The sequence below is a fragment of the Anoplophora glabripennis genome, unplaced genomic scaffold (assembly GCF_000390285.2).
Source record: "Anoplophora glabripennis isolate ALB-LARVAE unplaced genomic scaffold, Agla_2.0 scaffold547, whole genome shotgun sequence".
NCBI classification, from domain to species: Eukaryota; Metazoa; Arthropoda; class Insecta; order Coleoptera; family Cerambycidae; genus Anoplophora; species Anoplophora glabripennis.
In genome coordinates this window covers 26,325-44,147 of record NW_019416690.1, presented here as the reverse complement: position 1 = coordinate 44,147, position 17,823 = coordinate 26,325, and the positions used below count along the sequence as shown (strand labels likewise).

The window sequence follows — 17,823 nt, the reverse complement described above, 5'->3', positions numbered from 1 at the left end:
TTGATTTAAGACAACATTTATAAATGAATATCTCTAATACAGGAAAACACTAAATATGCAGGTATGTGGATGTAGTGAACAATGGTTAAAATAGTAAACGGTTTATAACATTTTATTTTTAAAAAAATCTTCAATATAATTATTTAACTAACCAAGAAATGTTACAATACATTACATATCATTAATAAAATAATATTTTAAAAAATATCAAATGCAACTGGTATCAGATTAATTATTTACCCTATCGAATATATCAGAGTTTTTGGTGCCACGGTGTAGTATATCTCCATACCGCACTCCCAGTCCGAAACATTCCGTAATTATTTGTGGTGGGGCGCGATAGAATGAGAGCGACCCAACTAGTGGGGACTTTAAGTTGCCCTTCATTGTACATGCACATTACACATTTTGAAATGAATAGTAGTACAGATACAAGATATTAGCAACAAATCACTTATTGAATCAACGTGTAGTTCTGAAATCAAATTTGTTTGACTGTTTCTGACTAAAAATTACTCACAAATCAAACAAATTTCAATTCGGAGCGACATTTTCATTCGCTAATGCGTGGAAAGGTTTAATACCAATTGGAATTTTTATTTCAAGGGGTAAGTTAAGGAAATTACCCGACAAGCTTTTACATCGCATAAGAACATGAAAAGACTGATTATAGATAGTGATAGTACTTACGAGTCTATTTATCAATACCTTTGCTGATGGCACTTCTATAGAACAACTATATTCAACCCTTTTGTGGGTTTGGTGTTTACACAACATTATGGGTTTTATGAACTCCTAGGTTTTTTCTTTTTAGTGCATTTTAATAGAAGCTTGGTTTTAAAATATTTTTTTTTTACTTTTCATTTATTTACACCTTTTTAGGTAGAAATATTTCTCAATGTATCTATTTCAATTTGAGGAGTGCTCTCATGAGGCGACAATCCTCTGGCTGCAGCATCTGTTCCGAGATCAGTTCATAGTGAAGATCATGTTTAGCTATCAAAATTAAATGTATATGCAAAGTTTCTTGTCCGTGCTACTACCCGTTGAGGAGTTCTTCAATCCTGGCTGCAGCATCAGATTATTTCTATAATTTCATTGTATTGTCATCAGAACTGAACAAGCAAGAAAAAAGTCGTAAAGTTTAGAGGAAATGGTTCAAATTTGGCCTGCAAGATTTGAACTAAACATACATACAAACAAACAAATAAACATTGAAGTTAAATAAAAGCTTATAAAAATATGAAGTACAAACACAAAAAATAAAAAAATCTGTATCATAAGCATAAGGGATTTGTATACTATATCAAAAACTAAAAAATGAGGTATTAAAAAATACTATAGTACTATAGCGTTTCTTTTTATTATAATAGCTGCATTTTCCTTGGTAGATGACTAGTGCAGCACCTATTAACCTACTTAACAAATATGGTAATCTGTTGCATATGATGTAAAGATGTAACACGTTCTCTAGTTTTTTAAAAATACGATTTATAAATAATAAAAAAATATTTATTTTCCTGAACGCAAAAATTGGAAATCATACGTGCCACTATACGTGGTTGTATTTAATTATTTTGCTGAAAATTTTTACGACTTTCTTCTAAATAAATAAGTAGGTATGAAGTTTGATATGAAGGAACACAAAAATATAAATTTAAATATAAATTAATGTACCTATACGAAATATATAAAATGTTTAAAAAACATTTACTTATACAACTATCAGTTATTTTTTTTTCTCTGGAATTAGCTGATTATTATTTACGAATTTCTATGAATATTAAGTAATATAATCCAAAGATTTCAAAATATACGTTTTAATGTGAAGAGGTCTTGTGAACCATAGCTACTTTAATGTGTAGTTTTCGTATAACACATTATTCATTAAATAGACAAACAGCAAGCCCTACCTACCTCTTTAGTTTCAAGAGACAAGTATTTGCCGCGCCTATATACCTTAACACATTGTTTTAACAACAAACAGTTTTAATAACATTAACTTATAGGTATTTAATAGCACGCGATTTCAAATTTAGTAAAAGAAATTACCACGCAAAATATCATCTAACCAAGTATCTCAAAAAATGTATTTAATACTTTAGCTTAAAAATATTAAAGGTACGTAGAAACTTCAAGATGCTGCAACTGTCCATCAATCTAGGCACCTATCATGACCATTCTTCAGACATTAACATAATTTCCTCTTACCTTTTATAAAATTCGCACTGGCGCTTTATAATCCAATAATAAATACACTAGAATATACACATAAACGTTGATAGTATCTAATATACACTACTATATGTTTATTTAACTAGAAAACACGTAAAATTACAAACTATACTTTTCACCGCTTCTTCTCACACGCTTGCGTTTAACTGTTTAACTAAATCCAAATTCAACAGGTGTCAAATACCAACCTGCAGTGTGATGTTTCTGGTGCACAGAACATCTCCAGTGGTAAATTATTCCTGACGTTGGCAACACTGAAAAAAACTTATTTAAACTGCATTTATGTGTCACGGTCCGTTTTAGAGCAATATGCTCTAAGCTGTCCGTAAAGAGACCATTTTTGAGAACCTATAGCGGCAATAGCGGTTGCGGCTACATTTCTCAAAAGTAAGATTAAGCTAAAAATATTAAACAATTATTATTGAACCTATGTTTCCAATTACTCTAATGAAGATGGCAAAAATGGTAGACGAGTTTGTGACCTACAATGACTATAAAAATAATTAAGTCTAGAAGACATAAATTTTCAACTCCATAAAAAATGTGTAGATGTTTTAATTATATGAGTAAAACTACACTTATAGAATCAAAATCAATAATTAGGTACAGCATATTAAAAAAACTATCCAAATAACAAAATTACTAAAATACATATATTTATTGATAATTTTGTATTCGGCAATATCTTTTTTAATTCGCATTTTTTGTTTGGTTTGTTGCTGGTACTAATTTTAAAAAAAACTTTGAAAGTTTATTTGAACGGGACACCTTTTTTAATATAAAATCAATCAAATTTTACATTTGACGCATTTAGGACTGTAATACGCTACAGTAAATCGCAAAGTTACATTTGTCAGCTGTACCACGCATGTTTTTAATGAACATTGTGGCCTTTTAAACAAAAAAAAATTAAATATAAAAATCCAGTAGAACCATATATGTAATATTACATATATGAGTAGGACTAACCATCGGATACAAATCGAAAGCAGCTCATAATTCGTTTACTTATTTGAGTAATGTTGGCATTCCTGAATTTATTAGGTTATGAAGAAACTGACAGTTGTCGTCTTTATTTGATGAAATATTTTGTTTATTGTCAATAAACTTCATAATTAATTCCCTGTAAAGAAAAATATCGAGATCGAGATGATGAATCCGCAATCTACTTATGCAATACAGAGCACAGCAGGTGCTGTGCCTGTGAGAAATGAAAAAGGTAATATGTACTAATATGAAATAGTGAACGAAGTTAATATTTTATATTTTAGGCGAAATATCTATGCAAAAAGTAAAAGTACATAGATACGTATCAGGAAAGAGACCAGATTATGCTCAAGATGCGCGTTCAGACAGTGATAGTGATGAGGATGACTTTTTGGAGCGAAGAAATCAGAATCCTCCTGCTCCTTCACCTGAACCGCATAAAAGCGATGATGAACTCAATGATCCACGTTTAAGAAGATTAAAGATTGCAGAAACTGATACAGAAGTGAGACCTGAAAGGCGAAGACATATTTTAGAACCTGAGGTATTAGAATCTTCAGAAGACGAGGAAACGGAAGAAATTCATTTATCAGGTACCTCGTCTTATATCATTAATTAATATTGCTAATTATACATTTTTTCTTCTTATAGAGTACAAACATACACTTGAAGCTGCTCCAGATGATGATGAGTCTGAAGCAGAACTTAGTGACAATGAAATAGAAAAAAAAAGAGACCTTTTAAAACAGCGAATGCTAAATAAACAAGAAGAAGAATTTATGGTGAAAGAGGAAGAAAAATTGGAAACTGATTCTGAAGAATCCTCAGAATATGAGGAATACACAGATTCTGAAGAAGAAACGGGTAAATATCTTCTGTTAATTGCGATTATTTGTTGGTTTCATTTTGTTTAAGATCTCAGCTATAATAATTCTGAACACTATTCATTTAAGGTTAATTGAGATAATTGAATATCCTATTCCTATTTCTGCTCTGTATGATACATTTATACCTAATATTTGTGATCTAACTTTTATAAATGCAACAAAATTTTATATATTCTGATTTATAGTTTTTCAAGTTCAAAGTATTGTATCTTTCACCCTCTTAACATGCAAAGCTTTAAGTGTATTATTGAAATCATTAACAAATTACAGGGTGTAACACTGAAATGTGGCAAAAGTGACAAATTTACCTTTGAAACCTTTATTTTTGAGACATGGTTTTGAGGTCTTGAGATCTTCAAAATAAATGGAGATATTGACATGAAATTTTGTGTACATAATACATGAGCAAACTTAATGAAAAACAAATTATGTTTCAGCTAACTAATGAGGTATTTTGGTTATATCTTTCAAAATTATGGGACAACTTATTTTTTTATCATTTTGGCAATGTAAATTATACCGAAGTCGTTTGACAAGTTCTTGACCTGGTAAAGAGCAAAAAAATACTTGAGAATTTTATTTTATTATTAATTGTAGTCATCTTGCAATTCAATACATTTAAATCAACAATATTAATACCCCCATTTGACACATTGTAACGTAACACCTTGAATATCCATAAAATTCGACAATACGTGAGATTGACAAAGAACTTAAATTTGTTTTTTATTTTTCACAGGCCCTAGATTAAAACCTATATTTGTTAGGAAAAGGGATAGGATAACAATTATTGAGAAAGAAAAAGAAGCACAGAAACAGAAAAAACTTGAGGAGGAAACTCAGCGACAAGCAGAAGAAAGACGAAGGCAAACATTACGATTGGTAGAAGAAACTATCAGAAAAGAACAGCAGGCAAAAGATAAAGAAAATAATGAACCAAACATTAACGATGTATGTACAGATGATGAAAATGATGAAGTCGAATATGAAGCCTGGAAACTAAGGGAACTAAAAAGAATTAAAAGAGACAGAGAAGAAAGAGAAGCATTGGAAAAAGAAAAAATGGAAATAGAAAGATTAAGAAATATGACGGAGGAAGATAGAAGAGTACAGCAAAGACTAAATCCTAAACTTGTCACAAATAAAGCAGTCAAGGGAAAATACAAGTTTTTACAGAAATATTACCATAGGGGAGCATTTTATCTTGATAGAGAAGATGACGTCTATAAAAGAGATTTTGCACAAGCTACGTTGGAAGATCATTTTGATAAAACTATTCTTCCCAAAGTTATGCAAGTGAAAAACTTTGGTAGATCAGGTAGAACAAAATATACCCATTTGGTGGATCAAGATACCACACAGTTTGATTCACCGTGGTCAACAGAAAATGCACAGAATTTAAAATTCCACTCTCAACAAGCAGGTGGTATAAAACCAGTTTTCGATAAACCATCACTGAAAAAGAGAAAGACACAATAATTTTCCTCGTTATGTAAGAATAATGTATTTATGGGTAAATGTAATTATATTAATATTTTACATTAATACTAATTTTCTATAAATAAAAAAATTTTTATTTTATAACCTTACTTTACCTTTAAATTGTGAGAACTATTTCTTGAAAAAATACAAAGCAAATGGTTTTTATTGTTTAGATTGTCGGTAAATGTAACATGACAGTTTTTATATATATACATACAGGCTGTTACAAATTCGTGTCTCACTACAGGGATCTCGGAAACGCTAAGAAGTACGAAGTAGCTTAAATGGGGGCAAAGTTGCATAATCAGGGGACCAACATTATGCCTCTAAAAAATCAAGGCTAACATTAGTTTTCAAAATATTTGAAAAAAACCGAAATCTTGGAAATCCGTTTTTGTTTCAATTCAGCCTTGTTTGAGGTGATATTGAAAAAAGAAGAACACTTTCTCATAGCCACTGTTTGCCCTCTATCGAATGGCATAATCAATTTTTATACGTAAAATTTCGTCTTTCCAAGACCATCATCTTAATTTTTTTTTAAATACGACCCTGGAAATTTTATTACATTTTTTGCAAACCTTCATGACCCCCAATACTCTCGTTTTGTCTCAAAAAATTCATCTTCAGTATATTCGTTTCAAATTTATTTAAATTTTTTATTTAGATTTCTTTGTTTATTGAATTATCGTACACTATATGTGTCGTTAGACCCCGTTAAATCCATTTAGTTATTTAAACTATTACCACCACTCATTACAATAAAACAAGACAAAAACTTATCTTCTTTGAAAAGAAAATTGACGTTTCAGGTTTTTTGTTTTTTTCTCAATATTTTCCAGGTGGAAGGTTTTAATTAGAACACCCTGTATACATATATAAATATGAAGCTTTTAACATTTGGTCCTCAAACATTTTTTTAGCAATTTAGTGTGTACATCCATTAATGTTCTTTGCGGATTTTCCCTTAGATGCCTCTTTTGTGTTGTACGACATCTATTAAAGTGGTATTCAACCAAAGGTACACATGTTAGTTTTCAGTAATCCGCAATATTATATCATTTTTTATTTGTTTTATTTGTACTTGATGGTCATTCTTAAACTGTTATTTTTTAACCAAATTATAATCGAGCTTGCCTGTTACAGAATGTACCAACCTACTGAAAATTAAAATTTTCACAGAGTACGATTTTACAATATCAGGCAACAGATGCCCTTGTTGTTCTCGGGCTAGGTTCTGTGGAGATGGATCCCCTATCAGAACACCCTGATGTTCATTTTGGTTCTTGTTGATTCTAGAGACCCTACGGATGGAACCACTCCTCAAACAATTGTCTGCTCAGACGTCCCGTAGTGGTCTCTGTAAGTGATTGTACCCAATGCTTTCAAACTTTTCACCGCTTTTCACTGTCAGCATCTTCAGTGAAATTATTTTTTTAAAAGTTTTACACAATGGAATAGCCTCACGTTCAGGTCATAACACTTATTTTATTCGGTGTGATTAACTTGCGGTGGAGTTGACCTACCATCATCTCCCCTTGCATATTTAGAGGGTGATAAATCCTCATAGTGGTTCTGTCTGGGTCCGTTTTGACCTGCGGTGCTGGGACGTTAATCGACTACTCGCCGATGAGAGGTTCCCAACTATCTCTAGCATTTCCCTTTGAAAATCACTGTCTGCCCCGGTTATAAGCACTATAGTGTATGACTTCCTTAGAGCAGGGGTCGGCAAGTAATTTTAGGTGGGGTTAAGATACTTTTGAAAATTTTTAACGAGGTCCAGAAAAAAAGTTCATATTTCTTACTAATTTTTTAATTTTAATTTGCACTCAAATTTAATCTGCTTACTAACCATTAAGAACTGAAATCAGTTACACAATTATAAAATATTAGAAAAAAAGATAAGGGTGACACTCAAATGTAAAAAAAAAATTTTTTAAATAATTTGAGTACTTAATTTATACTTTCAAAAATTTTTTGCCAGTCCAGTATTTTACATTCCGCGGTCCGCCAGTTGCTGACCGCTGCCTTAGAGGGTCAGTACGTTAAGCTTCAAGAGTTTGTAAATATTGCAGCATCTAAGCTGTGTATGTGAGCGTTGAGCTCGAGTTGGTAATTTTTTGGATAATAATTATAACTTGAAATGCATGTTCAAATTCCTGAGCTTTATTGATTTTCTTAAAGGTAATACAGTGCAAGTAGTGCGGTGGTTGGAATACGAATTCTTAAGTGTCGGTGGAGTACTCGCTCTGGCCAGTAAGTATGTTCTGGTTAAATAACTGCAGGAAACCTGGGTTGCTCTTCACACACAGACTGGGTGGATTCAAGTGGCCTGATATATGTTCCGATTTAGTTCCAAAATTTTTGGAAATGGAAAAACGTCCTCAGTGAATACAGCTGTCTCAGCGGCCTTGGGGAGTCATCGTCTGAAGAAACGGAGCACTCTTGGTGGCAATCGTTTTATTCGGCTTTGTCTTATGAAACATTGGTGACATTTTTCAAAACCAGTGAATTTCCTTGGTGTCTTTTTGCTGGATCGCGCACTTGTATGCATCGTCGTGGATGCCTTTGTGACGATTCTGGCGGCAATAGCAACATCTGCAGGACCTCGCAAGAAATCTTGGAAGTTGTCTGCGCATTTTTTGTTTGCAGAACTTTGTTTTCAAAACAGGTGAAGATAGATAGGATAGTTTCTTTATTATAGAGAATAGTGACCTTTATTAAACCACATGGAATCACTGGATTTATAGAATCCTACCTACAAATTCAGTGCAGAAAAAGATAACAGTTATGTCACTCCATCAATGTACCGATACACATTTAACGATTTTTTACATTTTTCACATATTGACATCATAATATGTAAAACAAAATTTAAAATTTAAATAAGAAAAACAAGTTAAAGATTTAAATTAACTAATCGTTTCACCTACAACAGTAAAAAATGTATATTTTTAAGAAATGAACATTTGCATTTTCTTTGTGGTTGAAGGAAAATACAATAAAAACAAATGCTTTTAAAAAACACTTAATTTTATTAACTTTAAACTTGAAATAAAAAATTTCTATAAATATATTTAATTCTTAATCTTAATGCACCAGGTTATTCATTATAAATGTCACTCAACAATAACATTTTTATTTTTAAGTTTAGAAAAAAATTCTAAGTGGAAAAGTTCATAGTAGCTATCAAGTTTTTTTTATATTAAATTTTCTGCAGAATGTGCTTAAGGAGCAAAGCCACTTTAGGATTTTGAAAAACCAATTTTTAGATAAATGGTTTAAACAATATTTTATTAGGTGAAGAATAAAGGAAAAAAGTTTTAGGTGAGGGAGAAATTGGGAGCACGAGTTTTTTCAACGTGGTTAGAGGTTAGATTGAGTTTCAAGCCGAAAAGAAAACGATGAAAAAAATATCAATATAGAAAGCCAATCATATGGTACAAGTATCGCTGATTAGGTATATATAATTTTATTCTAATACAATATAATATACACAGCATGCTCCGTTAAAAAAATTAAGATTATTTTGTTAAACTTTTGAAGAACACTATACAAAATTCAATAATAGAAATTATCTAGTTGATAGTTACAATTTTCATATTTAGCAGTTTTTCCCCAATCTTAATAATAAAGTGGATGGAATGTTATTAATAATCAATAACCTGATACATATAAAGGGTGTCCCAGAAAAGATCACAGACTCTAAACAAAATATAATGATTTAGGTAAACATACTTCTTCAAAATTTTCAAATTTGTTTTTCCTCAATATCTTTGATGATTTTCGAGATATTAACTTTGACAGGCATGTTATTTATACCATTGTAATTGTAGATTTTTTGGAAATTCATTCAGTTTGAAAAAGAGATGAAAAACAGAATTGTCATGACCCCTTATCCTCCCCCTTTTCATAGATATGCCCATTGAATTTTTTTCGAATTTTCATTTATTGTTAAGTCTAGAATTTTGAAAAAATCAATTTTACGATAAATGGTCCTAAACAATGTTTTATTATGTGAAGAATACATAAAAAAAGTTTTGGGTGGAGGAAAAATCAGAAAGACAAGTTTTTTTTAGGTGAAGTGCAACCACTCACAAGATGTCTTTGGAAACAAGATGTTCTATAACAAAAAAAGTTTGCATGTATCAATAAAACAGGATATAATAGAATATTTATTAGATGGACATACTTCCTTTAAAAAGTGATATATAACTAGAAAATTATGCAATAAATACATACCATAAATGAGAGATTTATAAGGCAGATAAAACATCGTCAAAGAAACTGCGTAGGTACCCGAAGAATCGTAAATTAGGAAGATAAGGGGTCACGACAACCCAATTTTTCATTTGTTTTTTCAATTATACTCAACAATTGTAATGGCATAAATAACATCCATGTCAAATTAGAAGATAATACCTCGTAAATCATGGAACATATTAGAAAAAATGATTTTCAAAATACTATTTTAATGTTCTGTACCTTTTAAAGAACGCATTTTAGACAAAGATCAATTTGTAATTCATCTTATTCTATCTAGGACACTCTGTACATATAATGCTTTCTTATTCAATACATTTTACTTTTCTAAAAATCTTAAAGCTAGTTTTGCAGCAGCTTTTTTAGCCATAGTTTTATTGGTACCACAGCCATGAACAAGTTTCTGCCTCCCGCTAAGCATAAATTCCAAAGGAATTATACATTTTTTATTTTCTGTGGCAATAATATTTCTAAAACAAAATATTTATTGCTAATAAAAATTGGATATGACAGAAAAATAGAAAATATGAAAGTAATTAATTCTACACATTTAGAATGGGGTTTATTATTAGAACTATTTAACGGGGATCACAGGGAAATTGTGAAATATTTGAAATAGAGTTTTTTTTTTATTTAATTTTAAGATGTCGCACTTTTATGAAATTTTATACTCAACAACCACAGGGTTTAAATGTAATTTTTTATTTGAGGTTTATGAAATTGCTTTGTTGCAATTCACAATTAGACTGACAGTCGATTTGTTTTATAGTTTTATACACATTAGTTTTTCAAACAATTAAATTAATAAAAAAATTACAAATATGGTAAGTTCCTGTAATGATTGTATTCAATAAGATGTTTTGCCTAGAAATAAATAATGTCTTTTCAAGTTTTTTTATCTATATTTCAAGAACTAGTTGAAATATTTCATATCAAATTTCAAGTAGTTTCTGAAAAATATGCAATTTTTTTAATTTATCCAGTGCTTCAAGTAGTTTGTTATGTACCCTGTACTATTGAATAGTTCTAACTCTGTTTATATTAAATATCTATAACTCAATTGTAGTTCAGAATGTCTAAATATCTTACCCAAATTTTGGATAGGTCCCAGGCCATTCAAATAATCGCCTCACAACATTCTTCGGTACATTTTTACTGAAAAGATCGATTTCCTTCCACATTATTTTGTAGAAAACTTTCCAGACTACCTTCAAATCTTTGCCACTGTCAAGATAGACAGCTCCTGCTAGGGCTTCAAATATATCGCCAAGAATCTGTAATAAAAAGGTTAAATCCATTCACTTTTAAGATGATTCGTCTTTTAAAGATTGGATGTGAATTCAATTTTTTATTAAGTACTCAAGATAGACTTCAAATTTCAAAAAGCTCATCAGCAAGAGACTGTAAAGGATTTAAGTGAATTATTTTACTCCAATTTTTCCAATTAGAGATAAATAATTGTGAAAAAAATTGTCTGGCCATTCCAATAAAAGAAATAAAATATTTAAATCATGCAAATTTTCATGTATGCTGTACTCCTACAATTGTCAAAATCTTTGATGGGATCTGTAAAGGAAGATTCCCTTTGATGTCAAATATCAGTTTTATTACAGCTGTACTCTATTCCAGAAATACAAGGTGTCCAGAAAGGGTAGGGGGTATTTGTAAATTCAAATTCAGTCTTAATTTTTCTATTTTTGGATTAATTTGTAGAGAAAGTTTTGGAAAATTAAGTGGCAAAGATTATGTTGTCCAAATTTTGACCCTCACGCTGCTGGCACTCCTCTAATCGAAAACGGAAATTAGACGCCACGTGTGTACACATCTCTCTGGAAAGAGCGGCCATTTCGGTGCGAATGTTGTGCTTCAATTGCAGTAGAGTTCGTGGTATATTTGCATACACTTTCTGTTTAAGGCATCTCCATAAGAAATAATCTAGGGGTGTAAGATCGTTGCTTCTTGGAGGCCAGTTAAGCGATTGGTTGGAGGTGGCAAGTGGCCCCATCTTGTTGAAACCATGTTTCCACATTAAAACCTTCAAATTCCTGCAGTTGTGGAGCGAAAAAGTTCCTTAACATGTTGCAATACCGTTCACTGTTTACCGTAAGTGCTCTCCCTCGCCAGTTTACAAAAAAATAAGGCCCAATGATGCCTTCACCAGACATGGCAGCCCAGACAATAAATTTTGGACTATGTAGTGGTCGTTTATGTTTCTCTCTTAGATTTTCGTTGGCCCAGTAGCGGCAGTTCTGTTTGTTTACGTGCCCGTTTAAGTGAAAGTTTGCTTCGTCACAAAACAATGTTTTCAAACGTTAGGAAGCGTTGAAGCATAACATTTGCAAAATTCAGTTGGAGCGGATAGTCGGTAACTTTTAGTTCTTGAACGAGCTGAATTTTGTAGGCTGTAAGATGTAAATGTTGCTTCAGAATCTTGTGCAACGATGATTTTTTAATGTTAAATCCTTGACTGTGTTTGCCTAGAGACGGATTTTGATGCACTGAAACTCTCACTTCAATTGTGTGTTGGGTTCGAACAGACCTTGATTATGAATTTTTACACTCGAACCGGTATTCTCAATCATTCGAATCCATTTTCTGATGGTATCATCTTGCGGTGCATTCCGTAGATTAAATTCCGCACTATATAAATGTTGAGCTGTCACTATGGAATCACCATTGCGATAATAGGCGTGTATGCTAAAAAGCACTGTGGGTACACATGTTCACAAGTGACCCATTTTGAGTGTTGCGTCAATAGCGCCATCTTGATGCCACCCCGGACGCACCAGGGTTCCCGGAAGACAACCCCGGCAGATTGGCGCCAAGGACCAGGTACTTCTGCCAGCGACTCCACACCAAGGAGAACTCTCCAGCAAACACTCGAACCAACAACACGTCTTTTTTCACAAGCTTAATTTTCAATAAAAAATAGTTTATTTGTACCGTTGAGAGAGCGTTTTATTTTTGCTGTACAACGAAAGCAACCCTCACCACAATGGTCTTCCGGGTACGCTTCCATGGTTACTAAATCTCCAAAGAGCAGAACAGCCCATGCTTAAGCACCCCTCCCAACCATGCCGTTACATGGACAGCACATATACAAATACCCCCCACCCTTTCTGGACACCTGGTATAAAAGGCAACCCTAGTATTATCATATTCTGTACTGACCTGATTTTTTTAATTATTAAAAAATTATTGTGTAAAAAATAAAAATCAATTGTGCAAAATTACAATGCGCTCTTTTTTCAATGTTAATTAAGAGATAATTAAGTGAATTCAATATAACAAATAGTGTTACTGGTACGATAAAGTTTCAAATATGCGCATTTAAAGTTCATTTAAAAGAAATATTTGAGCTTCATATGTTTCTGTACAATGGCTTGTACACCTATTTTATAAGTAATTTTTTTACGAAGACAAGTACATTTATAAGCAAATATTTAACTTTTTTGTCTATCATAGCATGTGACTAATATTCTTAGCTTGTGTGCACATATTTTATAGACAATCTCTATATATCAGTACATAATCTTACCTTTGGAACATCGACATATTCAGCTAGAACCAACTCGCCTTCTTCCAACAGAATCAGAACTTCATCATCAATTTGATAATTCTTCACCTTTAAATAGTCCACAAACTTATCGATGTGTCCTTGAAGTTTTGAATTCATCATCAATAAAAATTTATGAAAGCCACATCTGACAACTAAACTAGCGAAGGTGTTATTATTCACAAGTGCCGATCTCAAATCTGTCAGTTCGCCCGGGTTTAAAGAACCACATGATTCATAAATATAGCATGTTATCAGAAAATCCAGTATGGCGTCTCCGAGGAATTCTAGTTTTTCATATGAAAGTGTTACTCTATTCTGTGTATATGAGGAATGTGTCAGAGCTTGTAACAGATACGCTCTATTTTTAAATTGATAGCCCAATATATCCTCAATCTCCTGCCAACATGGTATGTGAAAGTTTATTTTATGTAAAGATGCCCTCTTATCTATAATTGGATCTGGAGCAGGGGCTTTGAGAAGATTTTCAATATTTTCTGTTGCTGGAATTATCCCCATCCATTCAACAAATTTTATTCCTCCTAAGAAGTAGTATTTAGATGATTATTTTTTTGTATAAAGAAATATTATTTATTTCTATAAACATGTTGCAAGATATTTTTGCTAAGATCTTTGAAAATGAAAATTGTTTCACTTTTCATTTTCAAAATGTACTCAGAATTAATGGGTCAAATTTTTTGTTTTGTTTATCTGTCTTCTTCAAAGATATCACCATGCAATATTTATTTTATTAGTACTTATCTTGTGGTTGAGGTTCAACCAACATTTATCAAAATTTAGAAAGAATAGGAAGCAATAGGTAAACATTTATCACCATTCAACAAAATAATCGCGGATTCGTTTAATTCTCTTAGAGTAGTCATGTTATTCAACGGAATAACAAAAAAAATGTTAGAGAAAGAAGAAAACTAAAAGAATCTATGAGTGTTCTCTAAATTTTGATCAACTGGACATCCTCAATAACAAGGTAAGTGGTAAAATATCCATATATGGTATGATTTCTTATATATCTATGGACGATGAATACATAAAACATAAAAGAGCTAGCATTAACATCCTGTTTAAGTTTAGAGAAGAGAAATTTATAAAAGATTTCGAGATGTTAACTCGGGATGCCACAATGAAGTCACGAACGATTATCCACTTTCTCAGTGCGAGATATTACTGGTTAGGCTCAAATAAATTATGAAATCTCTCGAATGATTGTGCCTTTTGGCACAAAAGATTCTTTATTTAAAATCTGCAGTTACTAATAAATGGTTAAATTGATATTGTTATATACTCAATCTGATTTTATTTTTTTTTGGAAAATATATTCAATTTAAATTTCTAATATTTTCAACCTTGGAAATATTCAGCAGAAAATATTACATCCGAATGTGATCATAACTTTGACCTTGAGGTCAGTCAAGGTCACAACGAGTTAAAATGTAAAAAAGTGTAATCTTAGCAATTGCGCTACTTTTTTGAGGTTAGGCACGAACTCTGACTAGTTGAAGTTATATTGATATCAGAATTGGTTTCAGCGATCCCGAAAACATAAATTGTGGTAGTTAGACTGAGTTACTCATCGTAGAAACGCATTACTTCAACGATTTGAAGTATTTTTAAGGTTAGGGACGAACAGTGACCAGATGGGGTTTAATGAATATTGAATTCGAAATCAGCAACCCCAAAAACGTATAGATATGGTGATTCAGTCTACAATACAGTATTTTTATGTTTCTTATCTATCAATATTGCTGATTAAACAGAATTTTCCATGATTGCGGACGCCATATTGAAACCGCCATGATGTTTTTTTAAAATCACCAGACGGCATTCGATAGAGTTTTTAAATACGAATCTTTTGACACGTCGAACGTCAATATTGATGCATTTTTATTCTGGGCAGCCCACTGTGCCCGTTGACGTGAAACACCCGATATACATGTTAAAAGATTTTATTGATATTTTCAATATATTTTTAAAATGAAATGTTTTTTTAACAATTCAGACAATAGGTACATTGCTTACTAGTTTTCACAAAAAAAGGATTTTTTTTTTGATGTCTTACATACAAAAAAGACTTTATTTACATAGATTTCTTTTGTTCGTAACAGTATAATTAATTTTTCAGTAATAAAATATGTGGCAGATTATTTTTTAACAGAATCATTCTCTAAAATAAATTTAAAATTCCTCATTATCATCAATAGTTGAAGATCTGGAGACGGTCTGTACTTTTTAAATGTTGAAAAGGAATCGACTATTTAATAAGTTTTGTAACTGAAATAGTGCATTCATGCATTATAAAAATTAAGCAACTATTACAGGATTTCCCTCTTTTCATTCATAACTTTGGTTAAGGATAGAGTAAGAAAAAATATTAGGGGATTTCCCTACATTTTCTCTAAAATACCACATTTTCTTAATACAAGGCATTTAACTCTGAACAATCTTAATGAAAGACTAATATCTTGATATGAAAAACTAAAAGCAGTGGGGTACTTATGACGTTCTGTTCACTTGAACTTCCTAAAGCTAATGGAATTACAATAATTACATATACCTCGCTTAAAAATTATAGGACTAAGTAGGTGTTTCAAATTTAACCGTTTTAACAACACATCTTATAAATATTATGCCAAATCTGTTTGTTGAAGTAAATTAGAAAATTACTTTTAGATTTACTAACCAAGAATACACAAATATTCATTTCGTTTATGGATTTTGTAATGGAAACCGAGTATTCAGTAGAATTTATCTTTTTTCTAAAATAGTCCAGCTCGTAGGAAAGAACAAATTAGAAATAATAACGCTGTAGTACAAGATAGAACGGTATGTGTTGTTCGACTATTTGATGAAACTAGTTAGCAGCGTATTCTTAATATACCTCGCAACCACGAGATAACGAACATTAGAATTATGTAGTCGTTAATTCTTTGAATAACAATGAACACTTCCTCCAGTAAATACTATGAAGCTCATTTTACTCGACAGGGAGTTATTCTCACAATTTACATTTGTGGGCTTATGAAAACCCCCCTTAAAATTTCCAGGAAGAATTCAGTGTCAATGTGTGGGTTGGAACTTACAACAATAGTATCTTTGGATCTAACATTTTCCCAGACAGTCAGAATGCTAGAATTTTTGGAAACTAATCATTACGAAATAGGAGGAAATATCACTCAATAATAGAATAAATGGATGGATTGGTCAACAAGATCTAGTCGTTTGGCCTGTTCAATCACCCAACCTCAATCCAGTAGATTTTTTATTTGGAGATCTTTTGAATGAATTGTATTTAAACATTTTGTGATGAAATAAATAATGACACTCTAATTTGTCGTTATATTGAGACGAATATCATTTCGAGCATATATTAAATTGAATAAAAATCTGATGCTGCAAAATAGTAGTCTTTCATTATGATTGTTGTGTACCAAGTTTGAACAAAAAATATGTATCATTCCATAAGATATTGTTGTAGTTGAGAATAAAGTAAATTTATTTTTTAAGTTGTACGAAAACGTACCTAGTGTTATTTTTTTCATGTTCTATCATTTATCAAAGTTACAAACAAGAAAAAGAGGGCACCCTGTATATTTCAGTAATTTTTTTTATAAAGAATGTGTTGACCCAATAAAAACTACATTTTTGTAATGAGACGTTGAATAAGTTCTTGCTGTTTTTTCATGAAAATTAATGCTTTATTTAAAAAAATTATTAAAAAACATGTCACTGAAAGCATTGGCCATTGTTAGCCACTACTTTTTTGAGACTATTTTTGACATCTTCATAAGAATGGAAGTGTTGCTTCTGGCTACATGCCATTAATCGTAAAAAGTGATAATCGGAAGAGGTAATGTCTGGTGAACATGGTGGGTGGGGTAGAACTTCCCATTTCCAAGTGGGTTCTCACCGGTTTTGAACATGTGAGCGAGTGTCATCGTGCTCCAAAATAACTTTATCATGTCTCTGCTTGTATAGCAGCGGTTTTTTAAATGCTCGGCTTAAACGCATTAACTAGAGTCAATATCAATCACTCGTGATGGTTTCATTTGATTTGAGCAGCTCATAATAAACTACACTTAGCTGATCCCACCAAATGCAGGGCAGAAGTTTGGAACCGTGGGATTCGGCTTTACCGACGACGTTGATGTATGGCCAGACTTCGCCCACGATTTTCTACACTTAGAATTGTAGTAGCATATCCATTTTTCATCGCCAGTTAGGATACGATGCAAACAACCTTTGAAGCAGCAGTTCACACATGCAAAGATATCGTTCGATGTCTCTCAGCTTCACCTCGTAGGACATCCAATCTAATTGCTTTTGATAATAAGATATACTAAATTTCAAGCTTGCTTATAGTACTTCTTTACAGGTGTGTTACCACCTTAAACTACACAT

General features: G+C 31.8%; 3 protein-coding genes across 3 annotated transcripts in view; 1 reads left to right on the top strand and 2 right to left on the bottom strand.

Moving 5' to 3' along the window:
• The window catches only part of LOC108912647 (spectrin alpha chain, non-erythrocytic 1), a 222,883-nt gene extending 220,513 nt beyond the window's left edge, over nt 1–2,370 (bottom strand). The window contains exon 1 of the mRNA XM_018717949.2: nt 2,212–2,370. The gene's annotated coding sequence lies outside the window, so the exon portion shown is untranslated. The remainder of the gene's footprint in view (nt 1–2,211) is intronic.
• Nucleotides 2,371–3,290: 920 nt separating this feature from the next.
• Nucleotides 3,291–5,662, top strand: LOC108912644 (microfibrillar-associated protein 1). The gene is made up of 4 exons (XM_018717945.1): nt 3,291–3,454; nt 3,507–3,815; nt 3,874–4,086; nt 4,849–5,662. Exons 1-4 carry the CDS (start codon nt 3,385–3,387, stop codon nt 5,586–5,588), a joined length of 1,332 nt encoding a protein of 443 aa, XP_018573461.1. The 5' UTR covers nt 3,291–3,384; the 3' UTR covers nt 5,589–5,662.
• Nucleotides 5,663–9,307: 3,645 nt separating this feature from the next.
• LOC108912648 (endoribonuclease Dicer) overlaps nt 9,308–17,823 on the bottom strand; it is a 33,073-nt gene continuing 24,557 nt past the window's right edge. The window contains exons 9-11 of the mRNA XM_018717953.2: nt 13,390–13,949; nt 10,941–11,125; nt 9,308–10,321 (exon numbers count right to left, since the gene is read on the bottom strand). Of these exons, the coding sequence (XP_018573469.1) occupies nt 10,171–10,321; nt 10,941–11,125; nt 13,390–13,949 (896 nt within the window). The 3' untranslated portion in view covers nt 9,308–10,170. The remainder of the gene's footprint in view (nt 10,322–10,940; nt 11,126–13,389; nt 13,950–17,823) is intronic.